Genomic DNA, 23,936 nt, shown 5'->3' with positions numbered 1-23,936 from the left:
GTCCCCAGGGTGTCCCCTAGTTCCTGTCCATGGTCTCCTCGATCCAGGGGGTGAAGTTGCAGACCTTGGTGTCACCCTGCTGTCCCCATCCCCGTGTCCCCTCGTTATCCCCTGTCCCCAGGCTGTCCCCAGGCTGTCCCCAAGGTGTCCCCACGATGTCCCCATGTCCCCAAGGTGTCCCCAAGTCCCCTAGTTCCTGTCCATGGTCTCCTCGATCCAGGGGGTGAAGTTGCAGACCCTGGTGTCACCCTGCTGTCCCCATCCCCGTGTCCCCATGTCCCTCCCATGTTATCCCGTGTCCCCAGGCTGTCCCCAGGCTGTCCCCACGGTGTCCCCATGTCCCCAAGGTGTCCCCATGTCCCCAAGGTGTCCCCACACTGTCCCCAAGGTGTCCCCAAGGTGTCCCCAAGGTGTCCCCCAGTTCCTGTCCATGGTCTCCTCGATCCAGGGGGTGAAGTTGCAGACCTTGGTGTCACCCTGCTGTCCCCATCCCCATGTCCCCATGTCCCTCCCATGTTATCCCGTGTCCCCAGGCTGTCCCCAGGCTGTCCCCAGGCTGTCCCCAGGCTGTCCCCAGGCTGTCCCCAAGGTGTCCCCATGTCCCCTAGTTCCTGTCCATGGTCTCCTCGATCCAGGGGGTGAAGTTGCAGACCTTGGTGTAGACCCCGGGGTGGCCGGGCAGGGCGCAGGTCTGGAGCCCCCAGGACACGACGCCCTGGAGGGTCCCATTGCAGGACAGGGGACCCCCAGAGTCACCCTGGGGACAGAGGGGACACCCAGGGGTCACTCGGGGTCACTGAGGGGTCAGGGGTCACTCAGGGGTCACTCAGGGTCACTCAGGGGTCACTCTGGAGCCCCCAGGACACGACGCCCTGGAGGGTCCCATTGCAGGACAGGGGACCCCCAGAGTCACCCTGGGGACACACAGGGGTCAGGGGTCACTCAGGGTCACTCAGGGTCACTCAGGGGTCACTGAGGGGTCACTCAGGGTCACTCAGGGTCACTCAGGGGTCACTCAGGGTCACTCTGGGTCACTCTGGAGCCCCCAGGACACGACGCCCTGGAGGGTCCCATTGCAGGACAGGGGACCCCCAGAGTCACCCTGGGGACACAGGGGACACCCAGGGGTCACTCAGGGGTCACTGAGGGGTCAGTGGTCACTCAGGGGTCACTCAGGGTCACTCTGGAGCCCCCAGGACACGACGCCCTGGAGGGTCCCATTGCAGGACAGGGGACCCCCAGAGTCACCCTGGGGACACAGGGGACACCCAGGGGTCACTCTGGGGTCACTCAGGGTCACTCAGGGTCACTCAGGGTCACTCAGGGGTCAGGGGTCACTCAGGGGTCACTCAGGGGTCACTCAGGGTCACTCAGGGTCATTCAGAGGTCACTCAGGGGACACCCAGGGGTCACTCAGGGGTCACTCAGGGGTCACTCAGGGTCACTCAGGGTCACTCAGGGGTCACTCAGGGGTCACTCAGTGTCACTCAGGGGTCACTCAGGGTCACTCAGTGGTCACTCAGGGGTCACTCAGGGGTCACTCAGTGGTCACTCAGGGTCACTCAGGGGTCACTCAGTGTCACTCAGTGGTCACTCTGGGGTCACTCAGGGTCACTCAGGGGTCACTCAGTGGTCATTCAGGGGTCACTCAGGGTCACTTAGAGGTCACTCAGGGGTCACTCAGGGTCACTCAGGGTCACTCAGAGGTCACTCTGGGGTCACTCAGTGGTCACTCAGTGGTCACTCAGGGTCACTCAGGGTCACTCTGTGGTCACTCAGGGGTCACTCAGGGTCACTCAGGGTCACTCAGAGGTCACTCAGGGTCACTCAGGGTCACTCTGTGGTCACTCAGGGGTCACTCAGGGTCACTCAGGGTCACTCAGTGGTCACTCAGTGGTCACTCAGGGTCACTCAGGGGTCACTCAGGGTCACTCAGGGTTGCTCAGGGTCACTGAGCGGTCACTCAGGGTCACTCAGTGGTCACTCAGGGGTCACTCAGGGTCACTCATTGGTCACTCAGGGGTCACTCAGGGTCACTCAGTGGTCACTCAGTGGTCACTCAGGGGTCACTCAGGGGTCAGCATGTTTTTGGAAGATTTTGCTCAGATTTGTGGCAGCATTTGGGTGGAATTTGGGCAGATTTGGGTGAGATTTTCTGCTAATTTTGGTCAGAATTTCGGCAGATTTGGGGCAGATTCTGGGTGGATTTGGGGGGTTTTCTGAGTGTGTTTTTGCCGTGTTTTTGCCATGTTTTTGCCATGTTTTTGCCATGTTTTTGGTGTGTTTTTGCCGTGTTTTTGCCGTGTTTTTGCCGTGTTTTTGCCGTGGTTTTGCCGTGGTTTTGCCGTGGTTTTGCCGTGTTTTGGTGTGGTTTTGGGGCTCACCTGGCAGGAGTCGACGCGGCGGTTGCTGACGCCGGCGCAGAGCATGCTGGGGGTGATGCGCCGCGGGTACGCCCGGCGGCACTCGGCGTCCGACAGCAGCTGCACGTAGGCGCACATCAGGCGGTTCGGCAGCGTCACTGCGGGGTCAGCGAGGGGTCAGCGGGGTGGGACACCCCCAGAACGGCCCTGGGGTGCTCTGGGAGCTACTCAGGAGTTACTCATAGGTTACTCATAGGTTACTCATAGGTTACTCGTAGGTTACTCGTAGGTTACTCGGGGGTTGTGAGGGGTCAGGGATGGTCAGTGAGGGGTCAGCGGGGCGGGGACACCCCCAGAACGGCCCTGGGGTAGTCAAGGAGCTACTCAGGAGTTACTCATAGGTTACTCATAGGTTACTCATAGGTTACTCATAGGTTACTCGGGGGTTGCGAGGGGTCAGCGGGGTGGGGACACCCCCAGAACGGCCCTGGGGTGCTCTGGGAGCTACTCAGGAGTTACTCACAGGTTACTCAGGGGTTACTCATAGGTTACTCATAGGTTACTCATAGGTTTCTCATAGGTTACTCGGGGGTTGTGAGGGTCAGGGATGGTCAGTGAGGGGTCAGCGGGGCGGGGGCACCCCCAGAACGGCCCTGGGGTGCTCTGGGAGCTACTCAGGAGTTACTCACAGGTTACTCAGGGGTTACTCATAGGTTACTCATAGGTTACTCATAGGTTACTCAGGGGTTACTCATAGGTTACTCATAGGTTACTCAGGGGTTACTCATAGGTTACTCGGGGGTTGTGAGGGTCAGGGATGGTCAGTGAGGGGTCAGAGGGGTGGGACACCCCCAGAACGGCCCTGGGGTGCTCTGGGAGCTACTCACAGGTTACTCATAGGTTACTCAGGGGTTACTCGTAGGTTACTCAGGGGTTGTGAGAGGTCAGGGATGGTCAGTGAGGGGTCAGAGGGGTGGGACACGCCCAGAACACCCTGGGGTACTCTGGGATCTACTCAGGAGTTACTCATAGGTTACTCATAGGTTACTCAGGGGTTACTCAGGGGTTGCGCACTGATTACTCAGGGTTGTCCCAGCTGGACAGCAGGCAAGAGGCTCCAGGGAGCTCCCCCATCTTCGCCTCAATTTCACCCAAATTTCACCCAAATTTCACCCAAATTTCACCCAAATTTCACCCAAATTTCACCCCAGTTTCAGCCCAAATTCCCCTGAAATTCCCCCTCATTTTTCCCCCAATTTCACCCCAATTTCCCCCCAGTTTCCTCCTCAATTTTCCCCGAATTTCACCCCAAATTTCACCCCAATTCACCCCCAGTTCCCCCGATTTCACCCCAATTCTCTTCAATTTCTCTATTTTCCCCAAATTCCCCCAATTTCACCCCAAATTTCACCCCAATTCCCCCTGTCCCTACCCTGCGGGGTGGTGACGGTGCCCCAGCCAGACAGCAGGCAGGACGCGCCGGGGATCCCCCCCAATTTTCCCCCAGAATTTCCCCAAATTTCCCCGATTTCCCCCCATTTTCCCCCATTTCCCTACCCTGCGGGGTGGTGACGGTGCCCCAGCCCAACAGCAGGCAGGAGGCACTGGGGATCCCCCCCAAATTTCCCCAATTTCACCCCATTTTTCCCCGTTTTCCCCCCAATTTCCTGTGTCCCTACCCTGCGGGGTGGTGACGGTGCCCCAGCCCGACAGCAGGCAGGACGCTCTGGGGATCCCCCCCAGTTTCACCCCATTTTTCCCCAATTTCACTCCAATTTCCCCCAGAATTTCGCCAATTTCACCCAATTTTCCCCAATTTCCCCCGATTTCCCCCCATCTTCCCTACCCTGCGGGGTGGTGACGGTGCCCCAGCCGGACAGCAGGCAGGACACACTGGGGATCCCCCCCAATTTCACCCCAATTTCACCCCAATTTCATTCAGAATTTCCCCGATTTCCCCCCATTTCCCCTACCCTGCGGGGTGGTGACGGTGCCCCACCCGGACAGCAGGCAGGACGCTCTGGGGATCCCCCCCAATTTCCCCCCAGAATTTCCCCAATTTTCCCCAATTTCCCCCCAATTCCCGGTGTCCCTACCCTGCGGGGTGGTGACGGTGCCCCACCCGGACAGCAGGCAGGACGCGCCGGGGATTCCCCCCAGTTTCACCCCAATTTTCCCCGATTTCACCCCCATTTTTCCCCATTTCCCCTGTCCCTACCCTGCGGGGTGGTGACGGTGCCCCAGCCGGACAGCAGGCAGGACGCTCTGGGGATCCCCTCCATTTTCACCCCAAATTTCCCCAATTTCCCCGATTTCCCCCCATTTCCCCTACCCTGCGGGGTGGTGACGGTGCCCCATCCCGACAGCAGGCAGGATGCTCTGGGGATCCCCCCCAATTTCACTCAGAATTTCCCCATTTTTCCCCAATTCCCGGTGTCCCTACCCTGCGGGGTGGTGACGGTGCCCCAGCCCGACAGCAGGCAGGACGCACCAGGGATCCCCCCCAATTTCACCCCAATTTCACCCCATTTTCCCCAGATTTCACCCCAATTTCCCCCCAGAATTTCCCCATTTTCCCCCCATTTCCCCTGTCCCTACCCTGCAGGGTGGTGACGGTGCCCCACCCGGACAGCAGGCAGGCGGCGCCGGGGATCCCCCCCAGTTTCACCCCCAAATTTCCCCGATTTCCCCCCATTTTCCCTACCCTGCGGGGTGGTGACGGTGCCCCACCCGGACAGCAGGCAGGATGCTCTGGGGATCCCCCCCATTTTTCCCCATTTTTCCCCATTTTCCCTACCCTGCGGGGTGGTGACGGTGCCCCACCCGGACAGCAGGCAGGCCGCCCCGGGCCGGCCGCAGGCGCGGGGCAGGCTCAGGGGCCGCACGCCGCGGCCGATGGCGGCCGGGCGGTCCAGGCGCAGCAGGGCCAGGTCCGAGTCCAGCGTGGCGGGGTCGAAGCGCGGGTGCGGCACCGCCAGAACCACCCGGCGCTCCTGCTCCGTCCCCTCGCGCCGCTGCAGGTCATCCTCGCCCAGGCGGACACGGAGACCCCTGGGGACACGGGGGACAGCGGGGGGGTTGGGGGGGTTGGGGACATTCTGGGGGTTGGGGACATTGGGGATATTGGGGGGATTGAGGGGGTTGGGGGGATTGGGGACATTGGGGGGCTTGGGGACATTGGGGGGATTGAGGGGTTTGGAGACACTGGGGACATTGGGGATTGGAGGGGTTGGGGACATTGGGGATCTTGGGGACATTCTGGGGGTTGGGGACATTGGGGACATTGGGGGGATTGGGGACATTGGGGACATTGGGGATATTGGGGGGATTGGGGACATTGGGGGATTGGGGACATTGGGGAGGTTGGGGGGATTGGGGACATTGGGGCGATTGGGGACTTTGGGGACATTATGGGGATTGGGGACATTGCGGGGGTCGGGGGCTGGGGATACTGGGGATATTGCCCTGTCCCCGTGAGCTGTCGCCTGTCCCCAGTCCCTGTCATTGTCACCTGCGGACGCAGTGAGCCGCGGTCAGCACCCAGAGCAGCCACAGCTGTCTCTGTCCCTGTGAGCTGTCCACTGTCCCTGTCACTGTCCCCGTGAGCTGTCCCCTGTCCCCAGGGGATGTCCCTTTGTCACCTGCGGACGCAGTGAGCCGCGGTCAGCACCCAGAGCGGCCTCAGCTGTCCCTGTCCCTGTCCATGTGGGATGTCCCCTGTCCCCCGTCCCTGTCCCTGTCCCCGTCACTGTCCCCAGTCCCTGTCATTGTCACCTCCGGACGCAGTGAGCCGCGGTCAGCACCCAGAGCTGTACCCTGTGAGGTGTCCCTGTCCCCGTCACTGTCCCCGGGGGATGTCCCCAGTCCCCGTGAGCTGTCTCTGTCCCTGTCCCCTGTCCCCTCCCCTGTCCCTTTGTCACCTGCGGACGCAGTGGGCGGCGGTCAGCCCCCAGAGCGGCCGCAGTTCTCCCTGTCCCTGTCCCTGTCCCCGTGAGCTGTCCCCTGTCCCTGTCACTGTCCCCGGGGGATGTCCCCTGTCCCTGTCATTGTCACCTGCGGACGCAGTGAGCCGCGGTCAGCACCCAGAGCGGCCGCAGCTCTCCCTATCCCCATGAGCTCTCCCTGTCCCCGTGAGCTGTCCCCTGTCCCTGTCATTGTCCCCGGGGGATGTCCCCTGTCCCCAGGGGATGTCATTGTCACCTCCTGACGCAGTGGGCGGCGGTCAGCACCCAGAGCGGCCGCAGCTCTCCCTATCCCCATGAGCTCTCCCTGTCCCCGTGAGCTGTCCCCTGTCCCTGTCATTGTCCCGGGGGATGTCCCCTGTCCCTGTCATTGTCCCCGGGGGATGTCCCCTGTCCCCAGGGGATGTCCCTTTGTCACCTGCGGACGCAGTGAGCGGCGGTCAGCACCCAGAGCGGCCGCAGCTGTCCCTGTCCCCGTGAGCTGTCCCCGTGAGCTGTCCCCTGTCCCGGTGAGCTGTCCCCTGTCCCCAGGGGATGTCCCTTTGTCACCTCCTGACGCAGTGGGCGGCGGTCAGCACCCAGAGCGGCCGCAGCTCTCCCTGTCCCCGTGAGCTCTCCCTGTCCCCGTGAGCTGTCCCCTGTCCCTGTCATTGTCCCCGGGGGATGTCCCCTGTCCCCAGGGGATGTCATTGTCACCTCCTGACGCAGTGAGCTGCGGTCAGCACCCAGAGCGGCCGCAGCTCTCCCTGTCCTTGTCCCTGTCATTGCCCCCGGGGGATGTCTCCCGTCCCCGTCACTGTCCCCGGGGGATGTCCCCTGTCCCCGGGGGATGTCCCCTGTCCCCTCCCCTGTCATTGTCACCTCCTGACGCAGTGAGCCGCGGTCAGCACCCAGAGCGGCCGCAGCTCTCCCTGTCCCAGTGAGCTATCCCTGTCATTGTCCCTGGGGGATGTCCCCTGTCCCCAGGGGATGTCCCTTTGTCACCTCCTGACGCAGTGGGCGGCGGTCAGCACCCAGAGCGGCCGCACCAGGACGCCGCCGCAGCGCAGGGGGCCGTAGACGAGCGCCTGCCAGGGCTGGGACAGGGGGACACACGGGTACCCCCCGATGATCCTGTCCTCGTCCCCGTCCGGTGACACCGGCACGCAGGTGGCGCCCGCGCCGTCCCCCTCCGCCCGCTGGCCCGGGGGACACGGCGGCGGCTGGCACAGGGTGGCACCTGCGGGGACAGAGGGACACAGGGACACAGGCCGTGGGTGGCACAGGGTGGCACCTGCGGGGACAGAGGGACAAAGGGACACAGGCGGTGGCGTGGGGACGGCGGGGGGGGCGTGGGGTGGGGATGGTGACAGCAGGAGTGGCACCTGGGCCAGCAGGAGTGGCACCTGGGCCACCAAGTGCCAGCAGGAGTGACAGCAGGGGTGGCACCATTGTGGGGACAGTGACAGCAGGAGTGGCACCTGGGCCACCAGGAGTGGCACCTGGGTCACCAGGAGTGACACCTGGGCCAGCAGGGGTGGCACCTTTGTGGGGACAGTGCCACCAGAGTGTCACCTGGGCCACCAGGAGTGACAGCTGGGCCACCAGCTGGGTGTGGCACCTCCATGGGGATAATGCCACCCAGAGTGTCACCTGGGCCACCAGGTGTGGCTTCTCTATGGGGACAATGCCGCCTAGAGTGTCACCTGGGCCACCAGGTGTGGCTTCTCTATGGGGACAATGCCACCCAGAATGTCACCTGGGCCACCAGGTGTGGCTTCTCTATGGGGACAATGCCACCCAGAATGTCACCTGGGCCACCAGGTGTGGCTTCTCTATGGGGACAACAGGTGTGGCACCTCCATGGGGACAATGCCACCAGGAGTGGCACCTGGGCCACCAGCTGGGTGTGGCACCTCCATGGGGACAATGCCACCCAGAGTGCCACCTGAGCCACCAGGTGTGGCACCTCCATGGACATGGCAGGTGTGTCACCTCCACGGGGACAATGCCACCCAGAATGTCACCTGGGCCACCAGGTGTGGCACCTTTATGGGGACAACAGGTGTGGCACCTTCACGGGGATTTGGGGACGAGTGTGTCACCTCATGGGGACAGCAGGTGTGGCACCTCCCCTGGGCCACCAGGTGTGGCACCTTCACAAGGACAATGCCACTTGGATTGTCCCCTGGGCCACCAGGTGTGGCACCTCCATGGGGACACCGGGAGTGTCCCCTGGGCCACCAGGTGTGGGGATGATGCCACCAGGAGTGTCCCCAGGTGTGTGCCCAGGTGAGTCCCCATCTGTCCCCAGGTGTCCCCAGGTGTCCCCAGGTGTGTGCCCAGGTGAGTCCCCAGCTGTCCCCAGGTGTGTCCCCAGGTGTGTCCCCAGGTGTCCCCAGCTGTCCCCAGGTGTGTCCCCAGGTGTGTCCCCAGCTGTCCCCAGGCGTGTCCCCAGCTGTCCCCAGGTGTCCCCAGGTGTCCCCAGCTGTCCCCAGGTGTGTCCCCAGGTGTCCCCAGCTGTCCCCAGGTGTGTCCCCAGGTGTGTCCCCAGCTGTCCCAGGTGTGTCCCAGGTGTCCCCAGCTGTCCCCAGGTGTCCCCAATGTCTCCAGGTGTGTCCCCAGCTGTCCCCAGGTGTGTCCCCAGCTGTCCCAGCTGTCCCCAGCTGTCCCCAGCTGTCCCCAGGTGTGTCCCCAGCTGTCCCCAGCTGTCCCCAGGTGTGTCCCCAGCTGTCCCCAGCTGTCCCCATCTGTCCCCAGGTGTCCCCAGCTGTCCCCAGCTGTCCCCAGCTGTCCTCAGGTGTGTCCCCAGCTGTCCCCAGGTGTGTCCCCAGCTGTCCCAGCTGTCCCCAGCTGTCCCCAGGTGTCCCCAGGTACCTGAGAGCAGCAGCAGCAGCAGCAGCGGCTCCGCAGCCCTGAGGGGACAGGGGAGGGGACACGGGAGGGGACAGGGGAGGGGACACGGGAGGGGACACGGGTAACCCGGCTGCCCCTCCCCCATGGCCTGGCCCCTCCCTCCCTTTCTCCCCATTTCCCCCACGTTTCCTATTCTCCATTTCCCCATTTTCCCCCATTTCCCCCATTCCCATTTCTCCCCATCCCCTCATTCCCCATTTCCCCCATTTCCCCATCCCCCATTTCCCCCATTTCCATTTCCCCCATTTCCCCATTTTCTATTTCCCCCATCCCCATTTCTCCCATTTCCCCATCCCCCATTTTCCCCATTCCCATTTCCCCATCCCCCATTTTCCCCATTCCCATTTCCCCATCCCCCATTTCCCCCATCTCCATTCCCCCCATATTTCCCCCATCTCCATTTCCCCCATTTCCCATTTCCATTTCCCCCATTCCCATTTCCCCCATTTCCATTTCCCCATTTCCATTTCCCCCATTTCCATTTCCCCCATTTCCCCATCCCCATTTCCCCCATCCCCATTTCCCCTATCCCCATTTCCCATTTCCCCCATTTCCCCCCCATTTCCCATTTCCCCCATCCCCCATTTCCCCCGTATTTCCCCCATTCCCCCATTTCCATTTCCCCCATTTTCTCCCCATTTCCCCTATTCCTCCATTTCCCATTTCCCCATCCCCCATTTCCCCCATTTCCCATTTCCCCCGTATTTCTCCCTCCTTTCCCCATTTCCATTTTCCCCCATTTCCCCCATTTCCCCCGTATTTCCCCATTTCCCTCATTTCCCCCGTATTTTCCCCCATTTCCATTTCCCCCATTTCCATTTCCCCATTCCCATTTCCCCCATTTCCATTTCCCCCATTCCACATTTCCCCCATCCCCATTTCCCCCATCCCCATTTCCCCCATTTCCCCATCCCCCATTTCCCATTTCCCCCTATTCCCCCATTCCCATTTCCCCCGTATTTCCCCCATTCCCATTTCCCCCATCCTCCATTTCCCCCATTTCCCCATTTCCATTTCCCATACCCCATTTCCCCCGTATTTCCCCCATCCCCATTTCCCCCATTTCCCCATTTCCATTTCCCCCCATTTCCCCATTCCCATTCCCCCATATTTCCCCCATACTTCCCCCGTATTTCCCCCCATTTCCCCATTTCAATTTCCCCCATTTCCATTTCCCCATTTCCCATTCCCCCATTTCCATTTCCCCCATTCCTCCATCTCCATTTCCCCATTTCCATTTCCCCCCATTTCCCCATTCCCATTTCCCCCAATTCCATTTCCCCCATTCCCATTTCCCCCATTTCCATTTCCCCCTATTCCCCCATTCCCATTTCCCATTTCCCCCGTATTTCCCCCATTCCCATTTCCCCCATTTCCATTTCCCCCATTTCCCCCATTCCCATTTCCCATCCCCCATTTCCCCCATATTTCCCCCATCCCCATTTCCCCCATTTCCCCATTTCCATTTCCCCATTTCCATTCCCATTTCCTCCCTATTTCCCCCGCATTTCCCCCGTATTTCCCCCATATTTCCCCCCCATTTTCCCCATATTTCCCCCCCATTTCCCGCGCCCTTTCCTCACCGCTGTCCCATCCTGTCCCCGCTGTCGCCTCTGTCCCCCCCGCGCTGTCCCCGCGCTTTTGTGGCCGCGCCCGCCCTGGGGGAGGGGCGGCGGCCGCTCCTGCCTCAGTTTCCCCGGATCTCGTAAATCCCGGGACGCTCTGACTCAGCCGCTCCCGCCCCGCTCTGGCCCAGTTCGGCCCAGTTCGGCCCAGTTCAGCCCAGTCCGGAGCCCGCCCAGCCCTGCTTTTCCCATACCCCCCTCCCTTTTCTCCCGATTTTCCCTCATTTTTCTCGATTTTTGTCCCTTTCCACCCTATTTTCCCCTGATTTCCCCCATTTTGGATCATTTTCCCCTGATTTCCCCCAGTTTTGCCCCTTTTTCCCTGGTTTTCCCCATTTTTACCTAATTTTCCCCTGATTTCACCCAGATTTGCCACTTTTCCCCCTGTTTTTCCCCATTTTTATCTTATTTTCCCCTGGTTTTCCCCATTTTCACCTCATTTTCCCCTGATTTCCCCCAGTTTTACCCATTTTTACCTCATTTTCCCCTGATTCCCCCCTGTTTTGGATCATTTTTCCCTGGTTTTCCCCATTTTTATCTTATTTCCCCCTGATTTCCCCCAGTTTTGCCCCTTTTTCCCTGATTTTCCCCATTTTCACCTCATTTTCCCCTGATTTCCCCCAGATTTGGATCACTTTCCCCTGACTTCCCCCATTTTTGCCCCTTTTTCCCTGGTTTTCCCCATTTTCACCTCATTTTCCCCTGATTTTCCCCATTTTTGGATGATTTTTCCCAGTTTTTTTTCTTTCCTCCCCATTTTCACCTCTTTCCCCCCCTGATTTCCCCCAATTTTGCCCCTTTTCCCCCTGATTTTCCCCAGTTTTGTCTAATTTTTCTGATTTTTCCCATTTTAACCTCGTTTTCCCCCATTTTTGGATAATTCCCCCCATTTTTCCTCCTTCCTGCCAACTTTTTGCCTCATTTTCCCCCTGATTTATCCCATTTTTTGCCTCATTTTCACCCTGATTTTCCCCATTTTCCCCTCATTTTTCCAATTTCCCCAATTTTTGCCTCATTTTCACTGATTTATCCCCATTTTTGAGCCTTTTCCCAGGTTTTCCTCCTTCTTGCCCATTTTTCCTTTATTTTCCCCCTGATTTGTCCCATTTTTTCCTCATTTTCCCTGGATTTTTTCCCTTACCTTTCCATTTTCCCCTCATTTTCCCCTGATTTTCCCCATTTTTGGATATTATTTCCTGGGTTTTCCTCCTTCCTGCCAATTTTTCCCCTTTCCCTCCTGATTTTCCCGACTTTTGGATCATTTTTTCTCCTTCCTGCCCATTTTGATGTGGAAAATGAGGGGGAAAAGGTGGAAAAATTTAGAAAAAAATTAAGAAAAACCCGAGGGGAAAATGGAGGGAAAAGGGAGGAAAATGTGAAGGGAAAAAATGGCAAAAATGGGTGGAAAAGTGAGGGAAATGTGAGAGGGAAAAAGGGAAGAAAAATGAGGGGGGGAAAGGGGAAGAAAATGAGGGGAAAGAGCAGAAAAAGTGAGGAAAAAAGGGAAATGTGAGGGGAAAATGGAGGCCGAAGTGAGAAAAACATGAGGGGGAAAAGGACAGGAAAAAAGGGGAAAATTAGGAAAATGTGAGGGGGGAAAAAGGCAGGAATTTTGAGGGGGAAAAGATGGAAACTTGGCAGGAAATTTCAGGGGCAGCAGGGTGAGAAAATGAGAGAAAAATGGGGGAAATTTGAAGGAGACAAGTCAGGGAAATGAGGGGGAAAAGGGCAGGAAAATGAGGAGGAAAAATGGGAAATGTGAGGGGGAAAGAGTGGGAAAAACAAGGGGGAAAGGGCAGGAAAAATGAAGGGAATTGTGAGGAAAAAGGAGGGAATTGTGAGGGGGGAAAATGGCGGGAATTGTGAGGGAAACATGGGGGAAAACAGTGGGGAAAATGGGGGGAAAGGGAGGGAAATTTGAGGATAAAAAGGGCAGGAAATGTGAGGGGAAATGGGAAATTTGAGGGGGAGAAAGTGAGGAAATGTGAGGGGAAAAGTGAGGAAGAAGTGAGGGAAAAATGGTGGGAAATGTGAGGGGAAAATGGAGGCCAAAGTGAGAAAAATATGAGGGGTGAAAATGGAGAAAATGAGAAAAATGTGAGGGGGGGAAAGGTGGGAACTGTGAGGGGGAAAAGGGCAGGAAATGTGAGGGGAAAATGGAAGGAAAAGTGAAGGGAAAATGGAGGGAAAAGTGAGGGGAAATGGAGGGAAATGTGAGGGGAAATGGAGGGAAACATGAGGGGAAATGGAGGGAAATGTGAGGGGAAAATGGAGGGAAATGTGAGGGGAAAAGGGTGGGAAATGTGAGGAAAAAATGATGGGAACTCTGAGGGAAAATGGAGGGAAATGGGAGGGGAAAAATTAGGAAAAGTGAGGAGAAAATGGAAGGAAATGTGAGGGGGAAAGGTGGGAAATGTGTGGGGAAAATGGCAGGAATTTTGAAGGGAAAAAAGTGGGAACTGTGAGGGTAAAAATGGTAGGAACCATGAGGGAAAAATGAAGGGAACCGTGAGGGGGAAAGAGCAGGAAATATGAGGGGAAAATGGAGGGAAATGTGAGGGAAAATGGAGGGAAATGGGAGGGGAAAAAGGTGAGAAACATGAGGGGAAAAAATTGGGAAGTGTGAGGGAGAAAATGGTGGGAACTGTGAGGGGAAAGTGGTGGGAAATGTCAGGGGAAAATGGAGGCCAAAGTGAGAAAAACATGAGGGGAGAAAAGGGAGAAAATGAGGAAAATGTGAGGGGAAAAAGGGCAGGAATTTTGAGGGGAAAAGGCAGGAACCATGAGGGGAAAAGGGTGGAAAATATGAGGGGGAAAAGGGTAGGAAATGTGAGGGGAAAATGGAGGGAAAAGTGAAGGGAAAATGGCAGGAAAGGTGAGGGGGAAATGGAGGGAAATGTGAGGAAAAAATTGTGGGAATTGTGAGGGGAAAATGGGGGGAGATGTGAGGGGAAAATGGGGGGAAATGTGAGGGAAAATGATGGGAACTGTGAGGGGAAAATAGTGGGAAATGGGAGGGGAAAATGGTGGGAAATGGGAGGGGAAAAATTAGGAAAAGTGAGGAGAAAATGGAAGGAAATGTGAGGGGGAAAGGTGGGAAATGTGAGGGGAAAATGGCAGGAATTTTGAAGGGAAAAAAGTGGGAACTGTGAGGGTAAAAATGGCGGGAACCATGAGGGAAAAATGAAGGGAACCGTGAGGGGGAAAGGGCAGGAAAAATGAGGGGAAAATGGAGGGAAAAGTGAAGGGAAAATGGCAGGAAAGGTGAGGGGGAAATGGAGGGATATGTGAGGGAGAAATGGAGGGAAATGTGAGGGAGAAAGGGCGATAAACATGAGGAGAAAATGGTGGGAACTGTGAGGGAAAATGGAGGGAAATGTGAGGGGGAAAGTGAGGGAAATGTGAGGGGGGAAAGGCGGGAAATGTGAGGGAAAAGGGGCAATAAACATGAGAAAATCGTGGGAAACGTGGGGAGGAAAAGTGAGGGAAATGTGAGGGGAAAATGGAGGGAAACATGAAGGGGAAATGGAGGGAAGAGTGAGGGGGAAATGGAGGAGAATGTGAGGGTAAAATGGAGGGAAATGTTAGGGGAAAATGGAGGGAACTGTGAGGGGAAAATGGAGGGAAATGTGAGGGGAAAATGGAGGGGAATGTGAGGGGAAAATGGAGGGGAAAGTGAGGGGAAAATGGAGGGAAGAGTGAGGGGGAAAGGGTAGGAAACGTGAGGGGTAAATGGCAGAAAAATTGAGAAGGGAAAGAAGTGGGAACTGTGAGGGAAAAATGGAAGGAAACATGAGGGAAAATGGAGGGAAACGTGAGGGGAAAAACGTGGGAAACGTGAGGGTAAAATGGAGGGAAATGTGAGGGGAAAATGGAGGAGAATGTGAGGGTAAAATGGAGGGAAATGTGAGGGGAAAATGGAGGGAAATATGAGGGGGAAATGGAGGGAAATGGGAGGGGAAAAATTAGGAAAAGTGAGGAGAAAATGGAAGGAAATGTGAGAGGGAAAGGTGGGAAATGTGTGGGGAAAATGGCAGGAATTTTGAAGGGAAAAAAGTGGGAACTGTGAGGGTAAAAATGGCAGGAACCATGAGGGGGAAAGGGCAGGAAATATGAGGGGAAAATGGAGGGAAAAGTGAAGGGAAAATGGCAGGAAAGGTGAGGGGGAAATGGAGGGAAATGTGAGGAAAAAATGGTGGGAACTGTGAGGGGAAAATGGTGGGAACTCTGAGGGAAAAATGGAGGGAAACGGGAGGGGGAAAATTAGGAAATGTGAGGGGAAAATGGAGGGAAACGTGAGGGAAATGTGAGGGGAAAAGGAGGGGAAACATGAGGGCAAAATGGCAGAAACTGCCATTTCTGGCATTTGAGGGGAAAAAAGTGGGAATTATGAGGGGGGAAAATGGAGGGAAACGTGAGGGGAAAAAAAGGCGGGAAATATGAGGGGGGAAAAGGGGAAAAATGGAGGGGGAAAGGGCGGGAAATTTGAGGACAAAAAGGGTGGGAAAGGTGAGACAAAAAAGGGCTGAAACCTGAGGGGAAAAGGCTCCCAGTTGGTTCCCATTGCTCCCAGCTGGCTCCCAGTTGGCTCCCAGTTACCTCAAGGTGCTCCCAGTGCTCCCAGTTCAGCTCTGGGCCGCTCCCAGTGCCACCAATGACCTCACCCCCCTCCCCAGCCAATCAGATCAAGGAGGCGGAGCCAGATGCACTCTCAGCTGTGATTGGTCTTTATTGCGGAGCAGGGGGCGTGGCCTCAGCTGGCCCCACCCCTGGGGCAGGCATCGCTGTCTGATAGATCACCACGGGCTGGGGGCGGGACAGGGGGCGTGGTCAGTGTATGCCACGCCCACAACCCCCCCTCAATGCCCATATAAGGATGCAACACTTATAAACCACACCCCCCTCATTAATCACACAATGGCCACACCCCTCCTGTCACTCACCATTGGCGTTGCCTTGGGGCGCCCCCTGGTGGCCGCCACGCAGCCAATCACAGCCAGCACCGCCCCCACCGCCGATGACGTCAGCAGCAGCACCTGCGTGCCCAGCAGCGCCCCCTGGTGGACGGGGAAATGGGGAAAAATGAGGGGAAATTGGATCAAAATGACAGAAAATTGACACTAAAATTGACCTGAAATTGACCCCAAAATTGACCCAAATGTGACCCCATAACAGGCCTAAATTGACCCAAATATGACCCAAAATTAATCCCAAATTGACCAAAAGTTGATTAAGAACTGACCCCAAATTAATCCCAAACTGACCGAAAATTGATTAAAAACTGACCCAAAATTAATCCCAAATTGACCAGAAATTGATTAAAAACTGACTCCAAATTGACACAGAAATGACGCAAAATTGACTCCAAATTGTCCCCAAAATGACCTGAAATTGACTAAAAAAAGTGGCTCAATATTGACCTGAAAATGACCCAAATTTGACGCAGAATTCACCCAAAAATGACCCAAAACTGACCCAGAAGTGACCAAAACCTGCCATTGAGTGACCATAAAGTGACCCATGAGTGACCAATAAGTGACCAATAATAGACACAAAAATGACCCAAAATTGGTTCAGAGTGACCAATAAGTGACCAATAACTGTCAGAGTGACCAGCAGTGACCCAAAGTGAACCATAAGTGACCAATAGTGACCCAGAGTGACCCAAAGTGACCAATAAGTGACCCAAAGTGACCAATAACTGACCAGAAGCTGACTCAGAGTGACCCATAACTAACCCAGAGTGACCAATAGATGACCCAGAGTGACCCAAAGTGACCAATAACTGCCCCAGAGTGACCAATAACTGCCCCAGAGTGACCAATAACTGACCCAGAGTGACCAATAACTGCCCCAAAGTGACCAATAACTGCCCCAGAGTGACCAATAACTGCCCCAGAGTGACCAATAACTGACCCAGAGTGACCAATAACTGCCCCAAAGTGACCAATAACTGCCCCAGAGTGACCAATAACTGACCCAAAGTGACCAATAACTGACCCAGAGTGACCAATAACTGCCCCAGAGTGACCAATAACTGACCCAAAGTGACCAATAACTGACCCAGAGTGACCAATAACTGCCCCAAAGTGACCAATAACTGCCCCAGAGTGACCAATAACTGACCCAAAGTGACCAATAACTGACCCAAAGTGACCAATAACTGACCCAGAGTGACCAATAACTGCCCCAAAGTGACCAAAAACTACCCCAGAGTGACCAATAAGTGCCCCAGCAGTGACCATTAACTGCCCCAGAGTGCCCAGCCATGCCCAGCAGTGCCCAGTAGTGCCCAGCAGTGCCCAGCAATGACCAGTAGTGACCAGCAGTGACCAGCAGTGACCAGTAGTGACCAATAGTGCCCAGTAATGACTAGTAGTGACCGGTAGTGCCCAGTAGTGACCGGTAGTGACCAGTAGTGACCAGCAATGACCAGCAATGACCAGTAGTGACCCGCAGTGACCAGTATTGACCAGTAATGACCAGTATTGGCCAGTAGTGACCAGTAGTGACCAGCAGTGCCCAGCAGTGACCAGTAGTGACCAGCAGTGACCGGTAGTGACCGGTAGTGACCAGTAGTGCCCAGTAGTGACCAGTAGTGCCCAGTAATGACCGGTAGTGACCAGTAGTGCCCAGTAGTGACCAGTAGTGACCAGCCATGCCCAGCAATGACCAGTAGTGACCCGCAGTGACCAGTATTGACCAGTAATGACCAGTATTGGCCAGTAGTGACCAGTAGTGACCAGTAGTGACCAATAGTGACCAGTAGTGCCCAGCAATGACCAGTAGTGACCAGTAGTGACTGGTAGTGACCGGTAGTGACCAGTAGTGACCAGTAGTGCCCAGCAGTGACCGCGGTCACTCACCTGTCCGGCCGGGCCCAGGTTGTAGCACCAGGGGCAGCTGTGGGGGAGGAGCAGCCCCTGCAGCCCCAGGGCCAGGAAGGAGACGATGGCCGCCACGATGTCCAGCGCCAGCGCGGCCCGAGCCTGCGGCCAGAGCGACCTGAGTGACCCCTGAGTGACCCTGAGTGACCTCTGAGTGACCAATGAGTGACCCCTGAGTGACCGCTGAGTGACCCCTGAGTGACCCGAGTGACACTGACACTGAGTGACCCCTGAGTGACCACTGAGTGACCCTGAGTGACCCCTGAGTGACCCTGAGTGACCCTGAGTGACCCCTGAGTGACCACTGAGTGACCACTGAGTGACCACTGAGTGACACTGAGTGACCAATGAGTGACCACTGAGTGACACTGAGTGACACTGAGGGACACTGAGTGACCCTGAGTGACCGCTGACCACTGAGTGACTATGAGTGACCCTGAGTGACCCCTGAGTGACCCTGAGTGACCCCTGAGTGACCACTGAGTGACCACTGAGTGACCACTGAGTGACCCTGAGTGACCACTGAGTGACCCCTGAGTGACCAATGAGTGACCCTGAGTGACCATTGAGTGACCCTGAGTGACCAATGAGTGACACTGAGTGACCCTGAGTGACCCCTGAGTGACCCTGAGTGACCCCGAGTGACCATGAGTGACCCTGAGTGACCCCTGAGTGACCCCTGAGTGACCCTGAGTGACCCCTGAGTGACCCTGAGTGACCACTGAGTGACACTGAGTGACCACTGAGTGACCAATGAGTGACCAATGAGTGACCCTGAGTGACCCTGAGTGACCCCTGAGTGACCCTGAGTGACCACTGAGTGACCCTGAGTGACCCCTGACCCCTGAGTGACCCCGAGTGACCCTGAGTGACCCTGAGTGACCAATGAGTGACCCTGAGTGACCCTGAGTGACCAATGAGTGACCCTGAGTGACCACTGAGTGACCCCTGAGTGACCCTGAGTGACCACTGAGTGACCACTGAGTGACCACTGAGTGACCCTGAGTGACCCAAGTGACCCTCAGTGTCCCCCCAGGTGTGTCCCCAGCTGTCCCCAGGTGTCCCCAGCTGTCCCCAGGTGTGTCCCCAGCTGTCCCCAGGTGTTCCCAGGTGTGTCCCAGCTGTCCCCAGGTGTGTCCCCATCTGTCCCCAGGTGTCCCCAGGTGTCCCCAGCTGTCCCCAGGTGTGTCCCCAGCTGTCCCCAGCTGTCCCCAGCTGTCCCCAGGTGTCCCCAGCTGTCCCCAGGTGTGTCCCCAGCTGTCCCCAGCTGTCCCCAGGTGTGTCCCCAGCTGTCCCCAGGTGTGTCCCAGCTGTCCCCATCTGTCCCCAGCTGTCCCCAGGTGTGTCCCCAGCTGTCCCCAGCTGTCCCCAGGTGTGTCCCCAGGTGTGTCCCCAGGTGTGTTCCCAGCTGTCCCCAGGTGTGTTCCCAGCTGTCCCTAGGTGTGTCCCAGGTGTCCCCAGGTGTCCCCAGGTGTGTCCCAGCTGTCCCCAGCTGTCCCAGCTGTCCCCAGGTGTGTCCCAGGTGTGTCCCCAGGTGTCCCCAGGTGTGTCCCCAGCTGTCCCCAGCTGTCCCCAGCTGTCCCCAGGTGTGTCCCCAGCTGTCCCCAGGTGTGTCCCCAGCTGTCCCCAGCTGTCCCCACCTGTCCCCAGGTGTGTCCCCAGCTGTCCCCAGGTGTGTCCCAAGGTGTCCCAAGGTGTCCCCATCTGTGTCCCAAGGTGTCCCCAGGTGTCCCCATCTGTCCCCAGCTGTCCCCATCTGTCCCCAGCTGTCCCCAGGTGTCCCCAGCTGTCCCCAGGTGTCCCCAGCTGTCCCAGGTGTGTCCCCAGGTGTGTCCCCAGGTGTCCCCAGGTGTGTCCCCAGGTGTCCCCAGGCTCACCCGTCCCGCCGAGGGTCCCTTGGCCATCGCTGCCAGCACCGCCCCCGCCACCATCAGCTGTGGGGGAGGGGAATGGTGGGGCCCAGTCCCCTCCCAGTATGGACCAGTATGGACCAGTAACCCCAAATCCCCTCCCAGTATGGACCAGTATGGACCAGTAACCCCAAATCCCTTTTATACCCTACTCCCCACTCCCTCCCAGTCCCTCCCAGTATATCCCAGTTTATTCCAGTTCCCTCCCAGCCCATCCCAGTCCCTCCCAGTTTATCCCAGTCCATCCCAGTCCCCTCCCAGTTCCCTCCCAGTATATCCCAGTCCCTCAAGGTCCATCCCAGTCCATCCCAGTCTCTCCCAGTCCCCTCCCAGTCCCTCCCAGTCCCTCCCAGTCCCTCCCAGTATATCCCAGTCCATCCCAGTCCCCTCCCAGTCCCCTCCCAGTATATCCCAGTCCCTCCCAGTTCCCTCCCAGTCCCTCCCAGTCCATCCCAGTCTCACCACGGGCCCGCTGGCCAGGGGTGCCCCCAGTTGCGCCCCCAGGGGGTCCCCGAGGGTGGCCAGGAGGGACCCCCCGAGGGCCACCTGGAGGCTCCCGAGCAGCACCTGCGACACCTGGGGGGGGGAGGGGCGGCTGAGGGGGGGAGGGGCGGGGTGGGGGTGGGGCCACCCCTCCCCCACCCCCCCCAAAAATCCCAATCCCAAAGAGGAGCTGAATTCGCCCCTCCCCCACTCCCGAAAAGGACCCAAATTTGGCCCCTCCCCCACCCCTAAAAGGAGCTGAATTCGCCCCTCCCCCACCATGAAAATCGCCCCTCCCCCACCCCCAAAAGGAGCCAGATTTGGCCCCTCCCCCACTCTTTAAACCCCTCCCCCACTCCACCAAAAAACTACCCAGATTTGGCCCCTCCCCCACCCTGAAAATCGCCCCTCCCCCACCCCGAAAAGGAGCCCAATTTTCCCCTCCCCCACCCTAAAAGGATCCTGGATTTGCCCCTCCCCCTCCCCACCCCGAAAACCGCCCCTCCCCCACCCCTAAAAGGATCCTGAATTCGCCCCTCCCCCATCGTGAAAATCGCCCCTCCCCCACCCCGAAAAGGAGCCAAATTTGGCCCCTCCCCCACTCCTCAAACCCCTCCCCCACTCCACCAAAAGCGACCCAAATTTGGCCCCTCCCCCACTGTGAAAATCGCCCCTCCCCCACCCCTGAAAGGAGCTGAATTTGGCCCCTCCCCCACCCTAAAAGGATCCTGGATTTGCCCCTCCCCCCCCACTCCTCAAACCCCTCCCCCACCCCTGAAAGGAGCCGGATTTGGCCCCTCCCCTAATCACAAAATCGCCCCTCCCCCACCCCGAAAAGGAGCCAAATTTGGCCCCTCCCCCACCCCTAAAAGGGAGCCAAAATCGCCCCTCCCCCATCACGGAAAGGACCCAAATTTGGCCCCGCCCCCATCCTGGCCCCGCCCCCATTCCTCACACCCCTCCCCCACCCCCTGAAAGGACCCAAATTTGGCCCCTCCCCCACCCTGGCCCCGCCCCCATTCCTCACACCCCTCCCCCACCCCCTGAAAGGACCCAAATTTGGCCCCTCCCCCCTCCCGGCCCCGCCCCCACCTCGGTCACGCCCCTCCCCCCGGCCCCGCCCCTCCCCCACCCCCAATTCCAAAGTCCACAAAGCCCCAAAGCCGCCCCTCCCCCACCCCAGCGCCTCCCAGTACGAACCAGTAACCAAAAACCCCAAACCAGTAACAAAAACCCCCAAACCAGTACAAACCAGTAACCAAAAACCCCAAACCAGTAACAAAAACCCCCAAACCAGTACAAACCAGTAACCAAAAACCCCAAACCAGTAACAAAAACCCCCAAACCAGTACAAACCAGTAACCAAAAACCCCAAACCAGTAACAAAAACCCCCAAACCAGTACAAACCAGTAACCAAAAACCCCAAACCAGTACAAACCAGTAACAAAAACCCCCAAACCAGTACCAACCAGTACCAACCAGTAACCCCAAACCAGTTCATCCCAGTACAAACCAGTAACCAAAACCCCCCAAACCAGTATAAACCAGTAGGAACCAGTATGAACCAGTAACCCCAAACCAGTACAAACCAGTACAAACCAGTAGGAACCAGTACAAACCAGTACGAACCAGTACAAACCAGTAACAAAAACCCCCAAACCAGTACAAACCAGTAACAAACCAGTAATCCCAAACCAGTACAAACCAGTACAAACCAGTAGGAACCCCAAACCAGTAACCCCAGCCCCCTCCCAGTCCAAACCAGTCCAAACCAGTAACCCAGACCCCAAACCAGTCCAAACCAGTAACCCCCAACCCCCTCCCAGTCCAAACCAGTACAAACCAGTAACACCCGGCCCCCTCCCAGTACAAACCAGTAACCCCAGCCCCCTCCCAGCCCCCTCCCAGTCCAAACCAGTACAAACCAGTAACCCCAGCCCCCTCCCAGTACAAACCAGTACAAACCAGTCCACACCAGTCCCTCCCAGTCCAAACCAGTCCCCCCAGCCCCCTCCCAGTCCAAACCAGTCCAAACCAGTACAAACCATTAACCCCTGCCCCCTACCAGTACAAACCAGTACAAACCAGCCCCGTCCCAGTACAAACCAGTACAAAGCAGTCCAAACCAGTCTGAACCATTAACCCCAGCCCCCTCCCAGTCCAAACCAGTATAAACCAGTCCAAACCAGTCCAAACCAGTCCAAACCAGTCCCTCCCAGCCCCCTCCCAGTCCAAACCAGTACAAACCAGTACAAACCAGTGCCTCCCAGTACAAACCAGTACAAACCAGTCCCCCCCAGCCCCTCCCAGTCCAAACCAGTATAAACCAGTCCAAACCAGTATAAACCAGTCCAAACCAGTCCAAGCCAGTCCAAACCAGTATAAACCAGTCCAAACCAGTCCAAACCAGTATAAACCAGTCCAAACCAGTCCAAACCAGTCCAAACCAGTATAAACCAGTCCAAACCAGTCCAAACCAGTCCAAACCAGTATAAACCAGTCCAAACCAGTCCAAACCAGTATAAACCAGTCCAAACCAGTCCAAACCAGTCCAAACCAGTATAAACCAGTATAAACCAGTCCAAACCAGTATAAACCAGTCCAAACCAGTGGCTCACCCCCAGCGCCAGGGGCTCCCCCCACAGCCCCGCCCCCCTGGCGCGGTGGGGGAGGGGTCCCGGCGGGGGTGGGGGAGGGGCCGCGGCCCCCGCCCCTCCCCCCGCGGCCGGCAGCACCCGCGTCAGCAGCAGCAGCTCCGCCATGGACCAGTATAAACCAGTATAAACCAGTATGGACCGGTACGGACCAGTATGGACCGGTATGGACCAGTACGGACCGGTATAAACCGGTATGGATTGGTAGAAACCAGTATAAACCAGTATGGACCGGTATAAACCAGTACAGACCAGTATGGACCGGTACGGACCCAGTCGGTCCCTCCCAGTTCCCTCCCAGTTTATCCCAGTTCCCTCCCAGTTCCCTCCCAGTCCCTCCCAGTTTGATCCCAGTTCCCTCCCAGTTTGATCCCAGTCCCTCCCAGTCCCTCCCAGTTGATCCAGTTCCCTCCCAGTTCCCTCCCAGTTTACCCCAGTTCCCTCCCAGTCCCTCCCAGTCCCTCCTAGTCCCTCCCAGTTTGATCCCAGTCCCTCCCAGTTCCCTCCCAGTAACCCCAAACCTCAAACCAGTATAAACCAGTAACCCCCAGTTCATCCCAGTCTGTCCCAGCTCGTCCCAATCCATCCCAGTCCCCCCAAACCAGTATAAACCAGTCCCTCCCAGTCATTCCCAGTTCTCTCCCAGTTCCCTCCCAGTCCATCCCAGTTTATCCCAGTTCCCTCCCAGTAACCCCAAACCTCAAACCAGTATAAACCAGTAACCCGAAACCCCCTCCCAGTCCCTCCCAGTCCCTCCCAGTTTGATCCCATTTCATTCCAGTCCATCCCAGTTCCCTCCCAGTCCTCCCCAGTATAAACCAGTCCATCCCAGTTCCCCTTCCAGTCCATCCCAGTATAAACCAGTCCATCCCAGTTTGATTCCAGACCCTCCCAGTCCCTCCCAGTCCCTCCCAGTTCCCCTCCAGTTCTCTCCCAGTATAAACCAGTCCATCCCAGTTTGATTCCAGTCCCTCCCAGTATAAACCAGTCCATCCCAGTTTGATTCCAGTCCCTCCCAGTCCCTCCCAGTTTGATCCCAGTATAAACCAGTCCATCCCAGTTCCCCTCCAGTCCCTCCCAGTAACCCCAAACCAGTCCAAACCAGTCCAAACCAGTCACCCTTCTGCATCCCCCTTTGAAGGGCACAAAGGGGGCG

At 57.2% G+C, this 23,936-nt stretch overlaps 3 protein-coding genes across 4 annotated transcripts in view; all 3 read right to left on the bottom strand.

The window, feature by feature from the left end:
• The window catches only part of SCN1B (sodium voltage-gated channel beta subunit 1), a 130,073-nt gene that overhangs the window by 92,719 nt on the left and 13,418 nt on the right, over positions 1-23,936 (bottom strand). The window contains exon 7 of one of the 2 annotated variants that reach the window (XR_014616874.1): positions 1,403-1,451. The exons of the other annotated variant lie outside the window; for it this stretch is intronic. The gene's annotated coding sequence lies outside the window, so the exon portion shown is untranslated. The remainder of the gene's footprint in view (positions 1-1,402; positions 1,452-23,936) is intronic. 2 annotated transcript variants of the gene reach the window in all.
• On the bottom strand, positions 605-7,931 carry LOC311164670 (kallikrein-14-like; the record flags this gene model as incomplete). The annotated part of the gene is made up of 5 exons (XM_084224201.1): positions 605-757; positions 2,385-2,521; positions 5,161-5,414; positions 7,310-7,544; positions 7,880-7,931. The coding sequence occupies 5 exons, from the start codon at positions 7,929-7,931 to the stop codon at positions 605-607; spliced, it is 831 nt and encodes a 276-aa protein (XP_084080327.1).
• On the bottom strand, positions 15,565-22,888 carry LOC311164669 (uncharacterized protein; the record flags this gene model as incomplete). Its single annotated transcript, XM_084224200.1, has 6 exons — positions 15,565-15,651; positions 15,789-15,902; positions 17,712-17,834; positions 19,610-19,666; positions 20,105-20,218; positions 22,862-22,888. 6 exons carry the CDS (start codon positions 22,886-22,888, stop codon positions 15,574-15,576), a joined length of 513 nt encoding a protein of 170 aa, XP_084080326.1. The 3' UTR covers positions 15,565-15,573.

This window comes from Fringilla coelebs (genome assembly GCF_963513975.1).
Source record: "Fringilla coelebs genome assembly, chromosome: 34".
Lineage (NCBI taxonomy): Eukaryota > Metazoa > Chordata > Aves > Passeriformes > Fringillidae > Fringilla > Fringilla coelebs.
Note: the sequence above shows the minus strand (reverse complement) of the source record. Positions and strands in the feature narration are given on the sequence as shown.